At 47.1% G+C, this 20,124-nt stretch overlaps 2 protein-coding genes across 2 annotated transcripts in view; one reads left to right on the top strand and one right to left on the bottom strand.

Moving 5' to 3' along the window:
• Positions 1-2,201, top strand: part of Copg2 (COPI coat complex subunit gamma 2) — a 104,699-nt gene extending 102,498 nt beyond the window's left edge. Inside the window, exons 21-24 of the mRNA XM_048340231.1 lie at positions 6-103; positions 747-885; positions 1,150-1,248; positions 1,641-2,201. Of these exons, the coding sequence (XP_048196188.1) occupies positions 6-103; positions 747-885; positions 1,150-1,248; positions 1,641-1,771 (467 nt within the window). The 3' untranslated portion in view covers positions 1,772-2,201. The remainder of the gene's footprint in view (positions 1-5; positions 104-746; positions 886-1,149; positions 1,249-1,640) is intronic.
• Positions 2,139-14,653, bottom strand: Mest. The gene is made up of 12 exons (XM_048340233.1): positions 14,372-14,653; positions 11,595-11,749; positions 10,064-10,143; positions 9,598-9,675; positions 9,349-9,485; positions 9,180-9,238; positions 8,090-8,130; positions 7,382-7,452; positions 7,060-7,161; positions 5,534-5,610; positions 4,364-4,427; positions 2,139-3,489 (listed from the first exon to the last, which is right to left on the bottom strand). Exons 1-12 carry the CDS (start codon positions 14,395-14,397, stop codon positions 3,372-3,374), a joined length of 1,008 nt encoding a protein of 335 aa, XP_048196190.1. The 5' UTR covers positions 14,398-14,653; the 3' UTR covers positions 2,139-3,371.
• Positions 14,654-20,124: the final 5,471 nt, after the last annotated feature.

Below are 20,124 nucleotides of genomic sequence, written 5' to 3'. Positions count from 1 at the left end.
TCCAGTTGCAGGCACCTTTAGTTGCACCATGAAGTTTACAGTCCGGGACTGTGACCCTAACACTGGAGTTCCAGATGAGGATGGGTATGATGATGAGTATGTGGTGAGTCTTCCCTGCAGACTTTGACACCTTTACATTAAGTGACTCCTGCCATGAGAGGGTTTTTCTAGGAACAGTTGATATCCACTTAAGGGGTTTCTCCTCTTCTCAAATGGATGACAACTAAGAAGGACCAAGACTAATCCTCTTCTGTAACAGAATTATATCATGCCAAAGGGAATTGAAATTTATCACTTCATAAAGGGAGAAAACCTTTTTCCCCCTTATAAGGATAACTAAGATATGAAAATAATTAAATGATTTTTCATGAAATAATACAACGCTTGGTTTTATTTAAAGTGGGTTGTTTTGGTTTTGCTTAACCAAGTTTTAGTTTGGTATAATATAGCCAGATCGTGGACAAGAAAAACTGCTAGCAAATGGCAAAGTTTGGAAGAAATTGATGGTTGGGAAGGGCAACATGACTATAGTGCACCTGAGGGCTGTAGATGTTGAGCCTGAATTTTGCTTTTGCTGGATGTCCTATTTTTCTTGCTTTTCTGTGCTAAGGCCTATATAACTTAAACAACTGTGGTAGGAGTTTTTCCTAGGCCCCTGCAGAGATATAGCACAGAACAATAAATGATTAGTTCTTTGTGGTTTTGTTCTGCACTCAAAGGACTGACCCTTGCTTGTTGTCCATTAGCTGGAAGATCTTGAAGTGACTGTGTCTGACCACATTCAGAAGGTACTAAAGCCTAACTTTGCTGCTGCCTGGGAAGAGGTGGGAGATACCTTTGAGAAAGAAGAGACTTTTGCTCTGAGCTCTACCAAGACTCTTGAAGGTGAGAAGAGTTTTTGCCAGTGTATTTGTCTGGTAGTAGTGGAAAGCCTAGTAGACACATACTATTCCAGGACTTCTTTTCCTTTAAATACTCTGGAAGCCATTTACTCAAAAGGCCAGGGTCCTGTCTTCATTATGTAATTGATTCAACTGATTTCTCAGCTAGTAGCCTCCCTATGCATCCATAGCTCCAGAATAAGCAGAGGCAGAGGTAGATCCCTATACTTAATTTTCTAATGTTGTCATAACAACTTTCTCAACACAGAAGCTGTCAATAACATCATCACATTTCTGGGCATGCAGCCATGTGAGAGGTCAGATAAAGTACCTGAGAACAAGAATTCCCATTCGCTCTATCTGGCAGGTAAGAGACTTCCATCAGATTTCCCTGAATTTTGCTGCAAATTTTAAAGGAAGGGCTCTATATATGGACAGCTATCAGAGCTGTGTCCTGTCATCTCATTCTGTGAGTTACTATTTGAAGCCCAGTCATTGAGTGATTTATTTTTCTAGGATGTACATCTAGCCTAAAACATGAATTCATATCTTTCACACAGATACTAATCCTACCACCTCTATGGAATACCTTCTATGTACCTGGCTCTCATGGGAATGTTTTAAGTTAGAATTATAGGGTTCATTTCCCACAAATTTCTAAACACTAAAATAATAGAAAGGAGATATGGGCAGAGCATGATGAAATTCATTATTCATAGCTTGAGTTCTTAACATGGTTTTCTTCACTTTTTCCCTCAGGTGTTTACAGAGGTGGCTATGATTTATTGGTGAGGTCCAAGCTGGCCTTAGCAGATGGAGTAACTATGCAGGTGACGGTCAGAAGCAAAGAGAGAACACCTGTAGATGTTATCTTGGCTTCTGTTGGATAAGTGCTTGCTGGGCAAGATAAAGCTGCAGTATACTTCCCTCCTATTTTAGGGGAATAGCATGAATTCCCAAAATAACAAATATTAATGACTTTAGAGAAGCAAATTAAATGTTTTGGCCCTGAGCCAGCAGATCAAGCAAATATGTCTTTGTGCAAGGGTTTTGTGTTTATTTCCTTCCTCTTTTTCTCACTTGGTCAGCTTTGGTATGACAGTACAGCTTTGGGTGGTCTTGAAAGTCAGTTAACAGCCTATATATTCCTGCTACTTAAAATTAACTTCATTACATTCTCTCATTTAATGTATGAAAGCTCCTGGCAATGTTGGAAAATTTTGTCCCAGAGGGGGAGTGGGGGAGGGGAAGCCAGAATCCACTTTGTCATAATTCATTTTTATTAATAGAAAATAAACACTTATTCCAGTTTCAAAGTTGTTATACTTGAAGTTCCTAATTCTAAAACTAAAAAAAAAAAAAAAAGAATTTAATCGCTTAATTCTGTTTCTACTAAGACAATGAAACTGTGGCTTACAAAAGAGTATTCAGCACCATATGCTATTTGTTGTGAAACTGTCTGGGAACTTTCCTGTCTGTAAGGTGAGGGCGTTGCCGAGCTCTGTGAGGAAGCCTTTCTGGGACAGGCAATGGGGAGCTAAGCATCATCACGAGAGGAGTCTGTGTGCATTCAGCACGGTAACCTGCTCTGTAACCACAGTCCCCTCCCCTCACACTCTGGAGGGACATGCTTCTGTGCACTGAGGTATGAGGAGTCACGTTATGATTGGCTTTCCAGCTAATAACAGTAAATTTCTGGCACAGAAGCAATTGGTCCTTAATGTCTTCTGCTTTTAGGAAATTCTGTAAATAATTTGGATTTAGTTCAATTTATTCAGAAATTACACATTCTTAATAAGGTTTACTACTCTGGCCGGGGAAGGGTCCGCTGGTTTAGTATTCCTATAAAACACACACATGTATAGACAAATCACTGTCTCAAAGCATACTTATGGCACTACATTATTTAGGCTAGTATCTATTTTAACAAAACATCCACAATTAGACTAGCTGATAAAACTAAATCCACAGTTAGGACAACAGATTCTTTCTCACTCTCATTTAAGCAATGATACTTAGAGAACTTAAAAGAAAAAAAAAACATGTGCTCTTAAAGCAATGTTAGGAGAGGTAAACAAGTCCTTCTTATTCCTTACTGTGGGATTTCACTTGGGGTTGGGACAGAAATTCCCATATCTAAATATTTCAGAAAAATCCACAGGAGTATTTAAAAGTCCATTATGCAAAATAATGTCTAATGCCTATCTTTCTGCATCAGTAAGAAGTAATGCAGATCAGAATTTCCTAATAACACAAAGGCAAGTCCACATACTTGATCAGATGTCATAGGACTGAGGTGGACTACTACGTCACCCTTAATTGGAGCTTTTGCTGCCTTTTTCTATATTCTGTTCAGCAGTGTAAGTAAAGTGGACTTTTGTTAAGAGAATGGTGTTTGGTTGCCAGGACCTCTTTTGGGCATTTCTTCCTAAGTGGAATATACAAGTAAGGGGTTGGGGTAAGTAATACAGGGAAGCTACTCTTTCCAGCTCAGAAGGAGTTGATGAAGCCCATATATGCATTCAAGAAGCCCATGGGATCCTCTAGCTGTGGGTAGTGGCTAATGTGGTCATCCAGAATCGACACTGTGGACCGCGGCAGCGTTTTCCTAGTGGAAGAGAACAGCATGTAGGTAAACTTGAGGCTGGAGGATGGGGGGATGTAAGCCAGTGGGAAGCCCCAGGAAATGCCTTTGCAGACATACTACATTGAAAGGAATTGACAAACAGCTTATTCTCTTTCCACTATGGAATTATACCTTAGGCCAGTAAACTTACTAATTAAATACACAGACTAACAAGACATCTTGAAAATAAAACATCTCAACAACAATGGTCAAAACAGAATGACTTTCACTCTAGAGGAACATCATCTAACAAGTGGAAGAATGAACAACTCACTGCCAAAGCAAAGGTAACAATGGACCTCCTTTAACTGAAGGAGATGATATGAGGAGATTCTGTTTAAAATTTTAAGCATGCTGTTTACTACCAGGTTATGCCCACTAGGACATTTGATGGTATGGAACATGCTTTTGTGACATAGTCAAGATTTCATACTGACACCTTTGGAGTAAGTACCCAGAGAGATTAATAACCCATGAGAAGGCACTTTTCTCCAATGAGGTGATCGCAATCTCTCCTTGCAGTCTGTTCCATTTAGATCCATGAGCTAGCTTTGCAATCAGATTAAAACAAACATTTCTTAAGATATATCCACTTTCACTCTTTCGTTCACATACCCTTTTTTGTACCTCTACTCCTACAAATGTGAAATAGCCATGACAGTGAAAACAGGCTGTATAAGATAATGTGTAACTGGATCTCTTGATCTTTATACTTATGTGAGAGAATAAACATTTCCCAACTCATCTTTATGTTTCCTGGACAAACACCAATGTGGTCAGAGACAGTAGCTAGTGCCGCCAACCCTCAATAGTAATTCTTGTCAGTCAGGAACAAAGACATCTGAGAGGTACTCACCTGTACAGCTCCAAAAACTCTGGGTAGGGATTTATAGGATCCAATGGCCCATAGATAAAATGAACTAGGAAAGAGAAGAAGAAAGACTTAATAACAGCTCACAGGTATTCTCTTGTTGTAACTCTAAAATTAACTCCCTTCCATAAAGAAGATATGATACAAAAAACCTAGCTTCTTTTCTTAGATAAGCTATGAGGAACTACAGGGAACAAACCAGTCAGTTCATTTGGCACATTTTCTCCCACATCACAGCCATTTGGTCCCTCCAGCTTTTTTGTGCCCTAGACAAAAAAGATTATGTCCTACTTTGAACATTTTCTTTCTAGAAATCCAGGATGCAGTCAGGCACTGTATAAGTCCTGTCCATTATAACTGAGCCTTGATGTTTGAACTCAACCAGTATTTTCTTGAGCACTAACATGAGGCACTGTACTGATTTCCTTCTTAATGTGGAAGAAGAGACAAAGAACACAAGCTACCTAACAGCCTCAGTAATCTCAACAGCCTCTAGCACAGCAGTTCAGCATTTAATGTGGCAGTCTAACAATTTACACCAAATGCCAGCGGTAACTGCTACATTTGCATTATTTCCCCATGCTTTAGATGCTCCACTCTAACATGCCAATGGTATTCAAGATACTGGGAGTAGGGGCTGGGGATATAGCCTAGTGGCAAGAGTGCCTGCCTCGGATACACGAGGCCCTAGGTTCGATTCCCCAGCACCACATATACAGAAAACGGCCAGAAGCGGCGCTGTGGCTCAAGTGGCAGAGTGCTAGCCTTGAGTGGGAAGAAGCCAGGGACAGTGCTCAGACACTGAGTCCAAGGCCCAGGACTGGCCAAAAAAAAAAAAAAAAAATCATAAAAAAAAAAAGATACTGGGAGTAGAGTTGCCAATAAAATAGATGATGCCTGTTAAATGTGAATTTCAGATTAAAAAAATAGTAGGTTTTGTTAGGGAGAGAGGAGGCTGATGAAAGTATTTCCCAACACATATTTGTATAGTAAAAACCTATTTGTTGTTTACCTAAAATTAGATTTAGCTGATTTTTTTGGCTAAGTAAACATTGGTGGTGATAGGTGTTGGAATTATTTTAACCCTGTCATTCATAAGTTTTCTATCCAGAAATAATATAAAAATGGTCACACACATACACAAAAAATACTCACTGGGAATCGTTACAGAGGCAAGTGCTCCCACCCAGCGTCTTCTAAACTTCTTCCTCTGATTAATGTACTGCAAGAGACTATGGGACAGGGCAAGTCAGCAAGAGCAGAAGAAGAAACCTTTGTTACGTAGTGGGATTCAAAAGCTTCCATGAGGCTTAATTCAGAGGGGTTCTTGGGAATAACCCAGAATGTAAATGGGGCAGTGATCATGCCTACTATCACCCTAAATATTAAGTGCCTTTTAGGCAGAAAATAAGGTCATAGAAGACCTGGAATTTGATTTGGAGCATATGTGACTGAAACTGTGGTTTAAGTTTCTAATTTTGGTTCCACCACTGACCAGCTCTTTGAGTGAAAGATATAGCACATTATCTTCTGACCTCAGTTCCTCATTTTTAAATAAGCAACTGAACTACATCATCTCTAAATTGATATCCACCTCAAAAATTCTAAGAGTTCATAAGCACAAAGTTCCCTCTCTGTACTTCCTGTAACCCTAAAGAGGATGAGGAAAATTCCTCTTGCTGCAATGTACATTCAAAATTCAAGTGTTGTGATTGTTTTGATTAGGAATTCCAGGGTAGTAATTTCTATGAACCCTAAATATCGCCTCTAGGGCTGGGAATATGGCCTAGCGGTAGAGTGCTTGCCTCCTAAATATCGCCTCTTAGAAAAATGTTTACTTGGTGGCATGGAGGTAGAGATGGGAAGATCACAGTTAAGAGGCTAAACCCAGGCCAAAATAAAAGCTGGGGGTGGGGTCCCTCTTCAAAAAACAAGCCTGCTTGTAATCTCATCTCCATGAGAAATGAAAGTTAGGAGGCCCGTGATCTGAGACAGGCCCCCAGGCAGAAAGCCCAAGACCTTATTTGAAAAAAAAAATAAAGCAAAAAAGGGATGGGGCACAGCTCTAGTAAAGTCCTGAGTTCAAACCCCTTACCAAAAAAGAAAAAAGAAATAGTGTTTGCTTTTTGGAAAGGAAAGTTGAATTTTAAAGGGAGATGCATTTTTTAGTTTTTTTCTATTTAAAGGCACTTTCAGGAACTTGTGGGGTTAGGGTGGAAGAATGCCCCCTGATGCACAATTCCCAGCAAAGCCATCAGATAAAATGCTGGACGCTATACTGACCCTACTGGTAAAAGGAATAGGACCTCATCTTAAGTAGCTATGGCTGTCACTATTTCCACTATTGTGTGGATTCTTTGTATAAGACCAGTCCCAGTTGCTACCTTGAGAGAGGTATTAGGCTCCTTTTACAACTCTGATTAAAACATTTTGAAACATTTAATAGTAACAAGTCTGTAATTTGTAGCTTTTCTGTGCCAAATGGCTTAGGAGTGAGGTGAGCCCTGTGCTTGACTTCTTTTTTCTTGGAAAGCACAAGACGGTTCTAGGTTTGCTGCTTCATAGTTTCTAATTTGCCTTCTTGTGACCAGTAATGTGCCGGGAAGGAGCAGAAAAAGCAGTTCTTCATCCTTTCCCACTCTGCAACAAAGAGCCCAGAGCAAAGGCTTATTATTTCCTACCTGTCGATGACCAGGTTCCCATCATTGTTGCGGATTCCAGCCCACATGTCCCACAGCTCGCTCTCAGAGGGTCGAGTGTATGGTCCAAATACAGGGGTGAGACTGAAAAGAATGCAAAATGTAGGAAGATGAGTGTGTGGAGAATTCAAAATGCTAAATATGGCTGCAACCTCAGAGGTCGTGCAGTCTGACCTATTATTTATTAACTCCTTCTACTCTGGCCAGAGACCAACACCTTTGCTTGAGAATATTCAAGTCCAAGCTTTGGCGGCAACTTTCCCCTACACCATTCCCAGGCCACAGTCCATCTTGGATGACTTACCCTCGAGAAAACACAAAGAAGTTCATCAGCCGAGTAAGGATGGGTGACAGTATGCCTCCATCTTTGAGTAGCTGTGGGTAATAAGTGAAAAGCTAAATCAGGATATCCAGAGAAAGATAGAAACTCACCAAGACAAAGGGTTTTTTTTATACAAGGGACTCCAAAGGGAATTTGGCCAAATCTCTTACTTTTTTCTTTTTGTTGTTATTTTGCCTACTGTGTTCCTTTGTCATGTTAGAAAAATTTGTAATTCCATTTAATATTACATAAATTCTTGGTTTATATTGCCCAGGCTGGACCCAAACTTCTTGACTCAAGCCATCTTTCTTGCCTTGCTTAAGTAGATAGGACTACAGGTGCACACTACTGTGCCTGGCCATATGTACCTAAGACATTTAACTCGAAATATTCAACTTTAGAATGAAAATATGCTATGAAACATGAAAATTGTTAAACTATCATACTTATGACACAAATTTTTCCATAGTTTTATTTCTTCAAATAGTTAACTCACCTCTTCAGAAAGAATTGTTTGGTTTTAATGTAGGAACCCTTCCACTACTTTACTTCCATAAGAAGGGAAAACTAACCTCTAATGGGAATTTGTAAGAAGGAAAATTTTAACTAACTACAGCACTACAGTAGGCATGGCCCATAAAGATGAGCACAAATCTTAGTGCTACAGAGCTACTCAGTGAAGGTGCCAACCTTTTGGAGAAGAAGAGGACGATGCGTCTCAGGAAAGATACCTGCAGAAGGAGAAACGTCTCTTAGTCATATAGCAACAATTGTAAGTCCAACACGAACTTTTTACCTTATTTACTGTCCACTTAGGGCCTTTCTTGCCAAAGCAAATGACAAATAAGCAGTATAGTCACATATTACCTAACAACTTTCAGAAACAACCAACTATGGATGTATACACTCCTTGTTATAAGGAATGAGTGTACTACTCTATAATTACATCTCCAAGAAATTCTGTGCTACCAATCAAATTATATCCCACTGGAGCTACGTTTCCCATTTTAAAAGTACAGCAACGTAAGAAATCATTTATATGGTCATCCATAAAACTGCTGACTACTTGGCATTACTTAGAACACACTGTTGTTAATGATCTCTGTGTGTTTTCAGTAAGTATAGGTTCTAAACAGAAATACTACTATTCCCTTTTGCAGGCTCATTTGGAAGTGGTGTGAGCACTGCTGATAAAGTCACAAACTTCTTCCAGGCTGCCCTTAAAGCCCTGAAATGCCTTAAAGCATTAGGTGAGAACATCTAGATATTGGTGGATTTACAAGCTGTGCTCAGTGGCACACACAGAAAAAAGAAGAAACAACTCCAAAGGCCTGAATGGGGGGGAGGTGGCTCTCTAAGTTTAAAAATTAGCATTGCCACCTCTCCTGTAGTGCTAACACTACAGCGCTACGATTGAATCGTCAAGCCTATTTCACAACCACTGCACTGTTACAGATAGGGCAAAATATTTACATCACTCACTCCTAAGCAAGAATGTCCATAGACCCATCATTAGATCACACTGTCTAATGCAGTACCTGTTACTGTGCTACAGCTTCTTATAGACACACTTTCCTTGGTAACCCTGTTATTTTGTCTTCTGAGAAAGGGTCCATAAATATTATCATATCATCAAAGCAATTCACAGTACAAAAACGGTTTAAAAAAAAATCTTCTAGTTTGTGTGTGGATACTATCAAATTATCATGTAGATGTTCTTGTGACATTTAAAGGTGGCCTTTCAAGGCTACACCCTCCTACCTACCACTGAGACAATTACCTCCATTGGACAGACAGAGACTCTTTATGGTAAGCCGGCCAGATCGATTCTGCTTATACCTGGAGCAGGGGATGAAGAGACACACATGTAGGTGAACATCCATCCATGCAGTGGCTGAGTACACTCCTGGGGGGGAGGGGGAGTGTTGAGGAAGTACAGTGTCACCGACCTATACAGCAGCTCCTGGGCAACAATATCTCCATAATCGTGAGACAACAGGTTGATCCTGCGGTTCTGGAGCCCCAGATGCCGCAGAAGTGCCTCCACAATGCTGGCCTGCTCAAAGATGGAATAGTGATGTGGTCTCTAAGAAGAGCAAAGGCAAGAGAGCACGGAGTCATCAGTCAAACCTCGGCTGACCTGCTCCCTCCATCCATGTCCAGCCCACCAACACTGGTCCCAGGTAGCTGCTTCTTACCGGTTTGTCACTGAAGCCAAATCCTAAGAAATCAAGTGCAATCACTCGATGAAACCTGAGGGTCAGACCTTCCCAAATCTAGAAAAAAAAAGGAAGAATGAAGTGAGCTTTGTGCCTGGGCCTCGCAGCCCACAGGAGCCCAGAGGCTTTGTCCTTATCTGGGCTTGACAGGCTTTGATAGAGCGAAAGCCTCCTGAAACCTCCACAGGCCCCAAAGAACACGCTTTCCAAAACGTTTGATTCCTAGCAATTAGTCTCTATGGTGGGCGGAACTCCAACATTTTTGGCAATGAGTCTTTGCAGACTGCCAAAGAATTTTTTACTCTCATAGTAAATGAGAGACGGTTTGACATTTAATGTTATTTTACCAAGCACTCAAATTTACAAGGATTTTCCAGTGCTGTCAAGAAAATCCTTGATTTTTTGGAGTAAGACATAGTGGGACTTAGAAATCTGACTTCATTACCTTGTACCAATCGTAGCTGGATGTTGGAAAGCCATGTAAAAGCACAACTATCTCAGGACTTCCAACCACACCCACGGAGTCTGGAAAGGAGAGAGAGGAGTTATGCCCACTCCCTATTAAAATAAGCTTCACATATTAAAACTCCAAGTAATCCAGTACAAAAGATGAGAACCCATGACCAAATAAGTGATGTTAGAATGATGCATTGCTTTGTAAAGATATATCCCATTTTCCTCTTCATTTTGTATCATTAATATGAAAATGGCATCTTCCGAGCAGGCATCTTAGTTTATACTGTTGGGCACAGCACTTTTTATCTTATCAGAGACCCAATCTGGTATCAAAAGTATAATGTGCAAACTATTACAAAATTCTATCAACTACAAAAAAGGACTAATTAATCAGTGTGAACATTATTGACACTTGAATGCATACGATAATATAGAATCATTAAACATCTTTTAAATTAGCTATAACAGGCAGTAAACTGCATTGCCACTAATAAGGCTCATACAAACTGTCATCGTGAAAAAAAATGTAAAGTTTTCAGAAAATGATTTAATTAAAAGCAATGAAAGTTGTTTACATACTATAACCCAGAGCCCCCCCCCCTTTTTTTTCTGATTCTGAAGTTTGGACTCTGGGGCTCAATTTTAGTGGGTTCACATTCTACCACTTGAGCAATACACTCAGCCCTGCTTTTTTTTTTTTTTTCCTGAGTCCTTTGGCGATGATGGCTAGTGAAGTTTCTGTGCAGGCTGGTCTTAAACCAAGAAGTCTTATTCTTAAGAAATCTATACAAATAATCAGTGAAATACTAAATATTGAAAATCTGGAAACCCGTCAAACCAACATAAAGAAAAATATATACTTACTTAATTGAACATAGCAATGAGAGGAGGTCAGGAGCAATAATGAAAAACGGTTTATGACAAACATTTTTCGTTATTGCTCTTGATCCCCGCCCAAAAGAAATCTTTTCCAATCTTTTTCTTAGTTTCTTCACCTATAAGATGAGGTTAATGGCACCTGCCTTCCAGTGCTATTGTAAAGATTAAATAAAACAATGAATGTTGAAAATGTAACTCAGTGCCTGCATGTGGTAATTACTTGATAAACAGCAGTCATAATAATCATTAGCAAATTAATTTATGCAACCGTGTTAGGCTTAAATCACATTTGGGTATGCATAAAACAAATTATCTTTTTAGAGAACAATTAGATAAAATGAAATTGGGAATGGGGCAGTGATACAATAGTGGCTACATTGCTGAATATTACCCGACACTAGGGGCACTGAAAAGCAAACATATCTGATATAAATCAGATTGGATTTTTTTTTTCTAGAGCCAGGTGTACAGAATGAAATCTCAATTCTCCCTTGCTGTCCTCAGCTTTCTGACTCTTCCTGCCCTGGAGTGGATGAGGGGAACTAGACAATTTCTTCAAGTCCAGTGCACAGAAAAGGGAGTTAGGTTACCCCTTCTGCCACTAAGGGGGGGAGGGCCCACACTAGTCCAACAGGTCTTACCTTGGTAGAAGATGCGCAAACCCTTGTAGGTAAAAAACTTCCCATTGGTCTTCCACGAGTGCAGAGCGGGCGAGAGCTGGGGGGGTGGGATGTGCAGGTACGCCGCCAGCAGGGGCACCGCCAACAGCCCCACCTGGACCCACCACTCCCTCATCCTGTGGGAGAAGCAGTCAGGGTAACAGGGCACTGCACCACTACACCAAGGCATAGGGAGGGAACTGTAGGCGAGGACTCCATTGCCCCACCCCCCCCAGCCCCTCGCAGGTACAGTGGCAGTTCATCAAACTACCTACTTGACATCATCCACCCCACCAAGAACATGTTTAAAATAATATATATGTATATATATATATATACATATATATATATATGCTTGGTACTAACACCTAAAGATGGATGATAGAGTGGTATGTAACTTAATACACATATTAAGCACTGCTCAGGGTTTGGACCCAAGTGAAACTACTGGAGCTAGGTTGAAACGTTCAGGGTGGAGTCTGAAAGCAAGAGACAGCTGCCGGGCAACTACCTGGCATCACCCTGCCTACTCCAACATAAGCAGCTTTATCATGACCCGGGATAGCTAATCTCTTGAGAGGTCTGGGTGGCAGATTATACATCTGCTTTTCTTAGGATACTCTTGGGCTCCCATTTATTTAATTTCATAAAGGACCCACCCTTGTCACCACAGCTCCCACCCCAGGGCAAACCAGGCAGAGATGATCAAGTCGTGGGCAAGTCCATGCCCACGACTTCCAAAGGTCCAGGTTAATGTATCCACACTGAGGCCACGAGCTCAAGAGGAATGGAAGCTGCCCCTCTTGTCTCTTCTGACACTCCCCACGGTCACCAGGGACAGGACTGCCACAGAGCTTCTCAAAGCAGCCAGGATGGAAATACCTCCCACAACTAAAATTAGGGCCGTCAAGAAAACAGCTACCAACACGAGAAGCAGCGACCTGCTACGTCCCGCTGGAGCGGGCTTCGCGTTTCCGCGCGCCCTACCTGTAACCTGGCCACATCCCCGGCCCCGCGCAAACCAACACAAAGGGGAAACCGCGCACGTCCTTTCCACTGTAAAAGCGCAACGATGAGATACTGCCTCCGGGGTCTCCACGGCCCTGCTTTCAGCATCCCGGGGATTGGGGGGGGGGGGGGCAGGATCTTCCTTTTTAATCCTCAAAGAACTCGTCCGTGAAAACCATCACGATGGTTTGGTTCTACTCTTCAAGACAATGCAAGAAATGGGGGGGGGGGGAATGCAGGAACGCGGTGGTGCCTCCGCCCGCGCCAGCACGGGTACCTCTCTCTCTTTCACTCTCTCATCTCTCTCAGAGGTAATTGTCGTCTTCCCAGCGCCGTCTGTCTGCCTCCAACCTCCGGGGCCATCCATTCACCCGCAACAGCGGAATGTGGGGTGACTCAGCGGAGCTCCAGGGAGGGGCTCCCCACCGGGGCGGGGGGAGGGGGAGGGGCGGGTGGACTCCCCACTGGGGCTGGGGGGGGAGGGGAAAGGGGAGGAGAGTGGGCTCGCCGTGGGGTGGGGGGTGGAAGGGGGCAGAGACCTGGCGCTGAACGCCCATCTCGCCTCCACAGCCCTGCGTCCTCCCTTCCGCTCCCACAAAGCAGAGGCACCCCCCTAGGCCACCTCGGGAATCAATCAGAACCCTCCCACCCTCCCCCCCTCCCCCACACTTGAGGATTTCTAGCCGGGAGGCGATCGGGCAGTCCGTGGGCAAAATGGATTAAAACCAAGATTATTTTTTTGGGGGGGGGGGGGTTGGTAGTCAAATCCACATTATATGACAGAGTCAAAATTCTAGAGTATAGGCTCCACTAGCAAACTTTTGGGGGAATTAACCAGCCTTCCCGAGCCGCGCTATTCTGTGCTGGACGGGAGAAAATTCGTTTACCTGACACGACCAAACCTGCCCCCGCCGCCGCCGGCATCGCAACAAGAGGATGAAATGGATGGCAACCCCGCGAAACCAAAGCGAACGCTTCCAGATGCCGAGGCCGCCGGTCGCCTGCCTGCCTGCCTGCCTCCCTCCTGTGCGGCCGGCCAGCCGGCCGGCTGGGGACCGCGGCACGGCGCTCACACCGCGCGGCTACACCCCGCGCCAGCCCCGGGCACATCTCTGCGGGAGCGCGCGCCGCAGTAGAGCCAGAATCGGGAAATCTTAAGAGTACTCCGTGGCCAGATCGCGCAGTCCTAGAATCCTAAATCCCACCATGGTGGCCACGGGAGACCCCACACACACACCTCATCCGCGGCCGCGGCGGAGACCAGACCGTGCCGCGGCGTTCCCCCGCCTAAAAATGCCGCGCTGCACGGCGGCGTTGCGGGGTCTTAGAAATGCACGGCCGCGTCTCGGGAGCCAAACTCGCGCGCCACGGCGTTCCCGCGGCTCAACGGCCTGAGCTGCACCGCGGCAGCGACTGCGGCAAAGGTCCTGAAAATCCTAAGTCACGCCGCGGAGACGACCGAGTCTAAAGTCCTAATCCGCATCCGCACCTGGGTGACGGACGCCGGGGTCTAGACATCTGCAATCTCACCAGAACGAGTCTGCGTGCAGCGCATCGTGCCGCGGGCAGGGTGACCTTCTCCAGAGAGAGGCGATCAGGTGGCCGGCCGGGAGAGGTTTCCTAGACACCCCCCCCCCACCCTCCCCGTGAAGGCCGCCCTTGCTCGTGGCCGCGTCCCCACACCGAGTCCCTGGCGGGAGGACTGGCCGGCCACACCCCCTCTCGCCGCGGCACGGCGGCGAGGCACCCACCTGCGGAGTCGATCTCGGCGCACCATGGCCGCGTTATCCCATGCCGCGCGCCGCAGGGTGGCGGAGCTCTGGGCGCGCCGCGGCGCCCGCAACCGTGCAGGGTCGGTGGTAGCAGCGGCGGCAGCGGCGGCGGCGGCGGCGGCAGCAGCGCGGCCCGCAGCCCGCGGCAGCAAGCGGCCACCCGGGCGTGTGCTGCGGCACTGCGCCCACTGGTGAGGCGCGGCTGCCGCAGGGGAAGCGTCGGAGCGGCGGCCGGGGCCAGCGTGCGCCGGGATGCGGTGGTGGCCGCGGCAGCGCCGAGCGGGTGGGCACCGACTTTTACAGCCCACCGGAGCCCCGCCCCGGGCCCGCCCACCGTGCCGCAGAGCCCCTCCTGCCCGCTCCCGCCGCAGCGCCCCTCCCTGCAGCCCTGCCACCACTGCAGAGCTCTGACGCCCCTCTCCGGGGCACCTTCCTGGGAGCCCCCCCCACACACCCCCGCAGCACCCCGTTCCTCCTTCACACACCACCCCCAACCCTGACTTCCTGGTTTTGTGGAAGAAACCCTTCCCCAGTGAGTTAACACATAGAGCAAAGCGGCAAACCCGAGGCCCCTCCATCCCCCTGAGACCACCCGTGGGTCCCTAGACCTAGAGGGTAACCGCTGCTTGACCCACGAGACAGGGGGCCGGGGAGCTTGCCGTGGTGACCATCCCCATGCTGTGCCCGAATGTGCGTGCTGAGCCCTCCGAGCGCTCAAGTCCCGAAGAGCAGACCTCGGGCGCCCCACTCCCCCTGCGCCCCTCGCCAAGAGCGTCCACGGGGAAAGGGCACCCCGGGGAACCACAGAACGACCAGCCCCACAGGACCCTGTCCCAGTCCGGCGGGATGGCCGTTATGAACGGGCCAAAGTTGCTGCAAGTCCCGCATCCCTCACCCAGGGGCCCAGGCCACCCGGGCACGTTTCCTCTGCAGCAGCGCGACGTGGCTGGCATGCCAGAGGCAGAGGCAGCACGGGACCCACGCAGCACCGGGTGCGCCCCGAGACTGAGACGGCAACCCCCCCCCCTTTTTTTTAATTGCACACAACACACCGTAATGCAAGGGCTTCTAGGGATGCCTCGTAAGAGGATGGGGGTTGGAATCTTTATTTTTTCTTTTTAATCCACAATTCTTTTAAAAGCCTCTATTAGGACTGTGAAAAGTGCCGCGCGTCCTGGAGCCGTCCGGGCCGTCACTGGGAATCTAATGACCGCGGCTGTGGCGCGCGCCCGCGGGCGGGCGGGCGGGCGGGCGGGCGAGGGAGGCGCTGCTCTGCGCGGCCCGGCCAGCTGGGGCGCTGCAGGCTTCGGTTCGGCCGCCCGCTCGCCTTCCACGGCTCCGCGGCCCCGAAGCGCGCGCGGGCACGAGCGCGAGGGCAAGCAGGTTCGCCGAAAAGACCCAGCACTGTGCCAGGGGAGCCCGCGGGCATCGAATCGAACCAGGAGTTCAGGGCCACCCTCACCAGACCCCAGAGATGCCTCCACCTAAGCGTGTGTCCCAGGAATGGTGACACGCCGTACGGGATACACTTCTACCAGGATCCGATTAGGAGGAGCAGACCCCAGGGTAGGAAATGTAGGTGCCACGGCTCCTACCCTGGAGCGAGATGCTGGCCGTCGCGGCCGTGTGGGGGGCGGGGGCAGACGGGAGCCGATGCTTTGCTAAATTTCCTTTTGATATCCTAGCAACATGCGGTGTGTCCCCCCCCCCCCCTTCCCTAAGGCCCTCAAAGGCCGAGGCCAAGTATTCTTCAGCTTTTGTATCCCGGGAGTCCACCGTGGTGGCGGCCACAAAGGAGACCCCTAACAAATACCGCATGAATAAGTACAAGAATTTGAGGACGCACGGGGGAGGAAGTAATTACGGGGAGGGAGGGAGGGAGGGTTGTCTTGAGTGATGAATAGACATTTACCAGAGAGACAAAGAACATTCCAGCCGGAGGGGACGGCATTCAGCTAGCAGGGGAGACTCAGGATCGCACAACCTTTGCGGGGAGGGGGGGTGGGAGGGGGCGGGGAACGGCTTCCTTTGGGGGGGGAAGCGTGAAAGAGAGACAGACTTAGAAAAAGTAGCTGGGTATAAGGAATCTGGATTTTTTTTTTCCCTAAAGAAAATGAGAAGTCACCAATGTATTTAACACATGTAAACTTAATTGATTACTGGACAGAATTTAAATTAGTGTCTTTACAAGGAGAGGATTGTCTATATTAACTAATCATCACCACCTTTTAATGACAAAATGACCTACAAAATATAGACCTGTCCTTTCAACAGAGCAAAGGACTTCCAGTTTTAACTACTGACAATGACAAGAGCCTTTACAATGTACAATTTTCATATCTCTTGTCTAAATCCAACCAACAGTTCCACACTTTCATTCTCGCCAGGCCAGAAGCACCCACTATCCAAGATGAAGACAATTTCTGAATTAACGGACTGAGCCCCACAAAGGATCTTTTTCTGACAGCCATAGAACATGTCTGCCCACAAGGAACAAGTGGGGAAGAGAGGAGGTTAAGCCTCTGGGAGGAAGAGGAGGTCAGGCAGTAAAGGCCCTGGAAACAAAAGCAATCCCAAGTCTAGTGCATCAGAGAAACCTTCCTGGTTGAAGTCACAAGTAGAAGAGAGCAGGAAGTTAAATGGGTTAGGAACCCAGAATTTGGTTAGGTAGAAAAGACATTCCAGTTCAAAAGAACCTCCAGCACAGTTACAAGGACTCTGGAACAACTCAGAGCATTCTATGAGATAGGTCAAACTGGAATTTGCTTTCAGAAGTCCAGGGAGAAAATGCTTGCCATAGAGCCCCAGGAGCGAAAGAGTTAAGGAATCTCCTAACCCTGCCTGACTTATTTCCAGAGGAGAACTTCCTCCACCAGGGAAGGAGCTGGCCTACGATAGAAAACCCTGTGCGTGCCAGAGAAAGCACATAACCCTACATAAATGCAAAGTCTGCCTCTGGCTTGCTTCTAGGCAGCCTTTCACTTCTCCTAAACAGATAGTATCCTTGGCTGACATCGTATCTAACACTGAAGCTTATCAGACATTCCTGTCACATTCCAATTCTAACAGAGTCCACATCATAATAAGACCTCAGATTTGTTATAAAAATTAGCATAGAAAGTGCATTCACATTTCACTGACGCATAACAGTGGTAGAAGACAGCTCAGCCCATACTATACATTCAATAATCATATTTTTCTAATCCCAATGTGAGATCCATATGACCAATGCAAGGACAGTTATAAAGATAACAGGTTAGAACTATGGCTACGATTTTCAGGAGCCATTAATTAAAGATTTGAATAAACTTTAAAAAGAAAGTTTGGAACGGGAGAAATTGGCTGAACAGCACTGATTTAAAAAACAAAAACACCTAGAGTTTTAATGAACAAAAAAGTTCATTAAGAGTGATACAGAATCAAATAACTACTCTGACTATAGACTATGGAGAAGTAACCAGAATAATCTCTCCTATAGAGCTTTTTAGAGTCACTTGAACAAACTGCAGTATGTTCAGAGAGTGACTACAATGGACGGTCAATCATGTCACTCAAGATATAGCAGCTCTCATACTTTAAGCTCCTACTATGAGTATGACAGTCACCCAATTTATCCCTGATCTTCAAGGGAACTGTACTGGATGAGAATTTCCATTCACACAGCTCAGAGACAGGTACTGCAGCTCATAGTGCAGTTGTTAGTACGTGAAGGGACTGAATACAGATGTGTCTGGCTCCAGAGCTGGCGTTCTTTCCACCGCCCTACACTGCTGCCCTGTTTGAAATAACTGGGCATGTTTTAGTTTGAAGAAAAGGAGCCTTGTGGAGTGATTGGAAGAAGGAAATGTGTTAGCAATCCTCAAATATTTGTGGAAGCAGCATTAGACATTTGATTCTGTGTGGCTCCAATGAGTGCAAACTGCAGAGAAACAGATGTCGATTCAACATAAAGAATTTTCCAATGGTCAGAGCTGTCTAGTAGGATGAGGTGGCTGGCCATTTTAGGACGTGACAAGTTCCCTGTCACTAAGGGCTGGCTGGTCTTGTAGCTGCTACAACAAGGTCTTAATATATAACTGGACGAATGATCTTTAAGGTTTCCCCCACTGCATAGAAACTAAGGCTCAGAGAAGTATTGGAACTCGGCCCAGGTGACCCCTCTATTCAGAGAACAAATCTCTCTTTCTCAGGGGTAACCCCTCAGTCCAGGACTCTTGCCTGTTCATCAGCCCATCTCATTCCAAGACCAAGAAAAATGCAGTGATCAAGAAAAGCTCATCAACCTCTCTCTTAACCAAATTTAGTCAATATGCTTTTCACATGAGTAATGTTTCCTCCCTTGTCAGTCTCATTTTGGGGTAGAATTCTTTGTACCCATTTAAAAAAAAATCCAAAGGTAGTGGTAGAGGAAGGAAGCAAAGGAGCTAAATAACCTCTCACCTGAGATGAACCTAAAGGGTCCAGTTTCCTGCAGTATTACTGACCCCCTCCACTACCACCACGGACCAAAAACAACAACAAAACACCTGTCCTTACCATCCTCTGCCTTGCTCCACCTACGCCACAGCCTCACACCTAGTACTGATGCATGGTGGTCAGCCCGGCCCACTATCCACACCCGAGGGGCCTCCGGGGCCTCAAATCCATCAGGCGCTGAAGGAGCCTAATGAGCTAGCACCATCTTGCACGTGTACCGTCCTTTACCCTTTCAAGGTCGTCAGTCACCTCGTTTCCCGCTCACCGCGGTCCTCTAAGGAAAATAGTTTCTCTCGCCCTCCCGAGCAGGCGGGCTGGAAGGAAGGAAGGAACCGAGGACGCCGGCAGCCATCAAATCCGCCTCCCTCCAAGATTCCTGCAGCCGGGAAGAGTCAACTGCGAGCAGGTGCTGGGCTTTTCCCTCGTTTGGCCTCACCGTCCTCAGCTGCCCCCCCACCCCACCCCCAGGGCTTCCCAGCCCCCTTCCCCCTCGGGCTCCCACCCACACCACCTCGTCCCGCCGACCCTCTCCCCACCCCGCGCCCAGAGGTGGCGCGCCCCGGCAGCCTCGCCCTGCACCAAGTCACCTCCCTTTCCCCCTGAGAGCCTGCGGCCTTGGCACCCACGAAGGCTGATAGGCCCCTCCGCCCGCCCTGGGCCCTCGCCCAGGGGCCTTTTGTGAGCATGCGCTGTGCAGGGTGCCGGCGTGCGAGCGTGAGGCCCGCGCCCACGTGCCCGCCTCGTGCCCACACCCCACCCCGCCCCCCACCGCCGCCGGCCACAGTCACTGGGCTGCGCCCCAGGATTGGCGTACTCCGTGTACACCAGCGGTGTGCCATAGGTGGGGCCAGCATGCTGGAGGGGGGGGGGGCTCCACCCTGTCCCTGAACATCTCTTACCTGATTCACAGGTAAGACAGGCTACAGGGCTCCATGGGGGGGGCAGGGAAATGGGAAGGAGAGTAAAGTACGCATGCGCCTCCTGGGGCCAAAGAGTCTGCGCCTTAGCCCACTCCCCTGGGGAGACTCCGCCAGGCCACCGAAACCTGGCTCTGGCTAGAGCGTCGCCACTTCGGGTCCCCAGCCCGGCGTGTGCTGCCGCTGGCCCCCTGCCGGGCGTCAGCGCCACCTATCGCCAAGGGTGTGAAATGGCAGGCCGGGCCTTCCAGGCTGAGCTAAGGAGTTGGATAAAGGGGAGTGAAGTTGTAAGGGTCCCAATGCGAGGCCTCTGCACACTGGGTTGTTAAAAGGGAAGGC

The sequence above is a fragment of the Perognathus longimembris genome, chromosome 2 (genome assembly GCF_023159225.1).
Source record: "Perognathus longimembris pacificus isolate PPM17 chromosome 2, ASM2315922v1, whole genome shotgun sequence".
NCBI lineage: Eukaryota > Metazoa > Chordata > Mammalia > Rodentia > Heteromyidae > Perognathus > Perognathus longimembris.
This window is presented reverse-complemented; position numbering and strand designations above follow the sequence as displayed.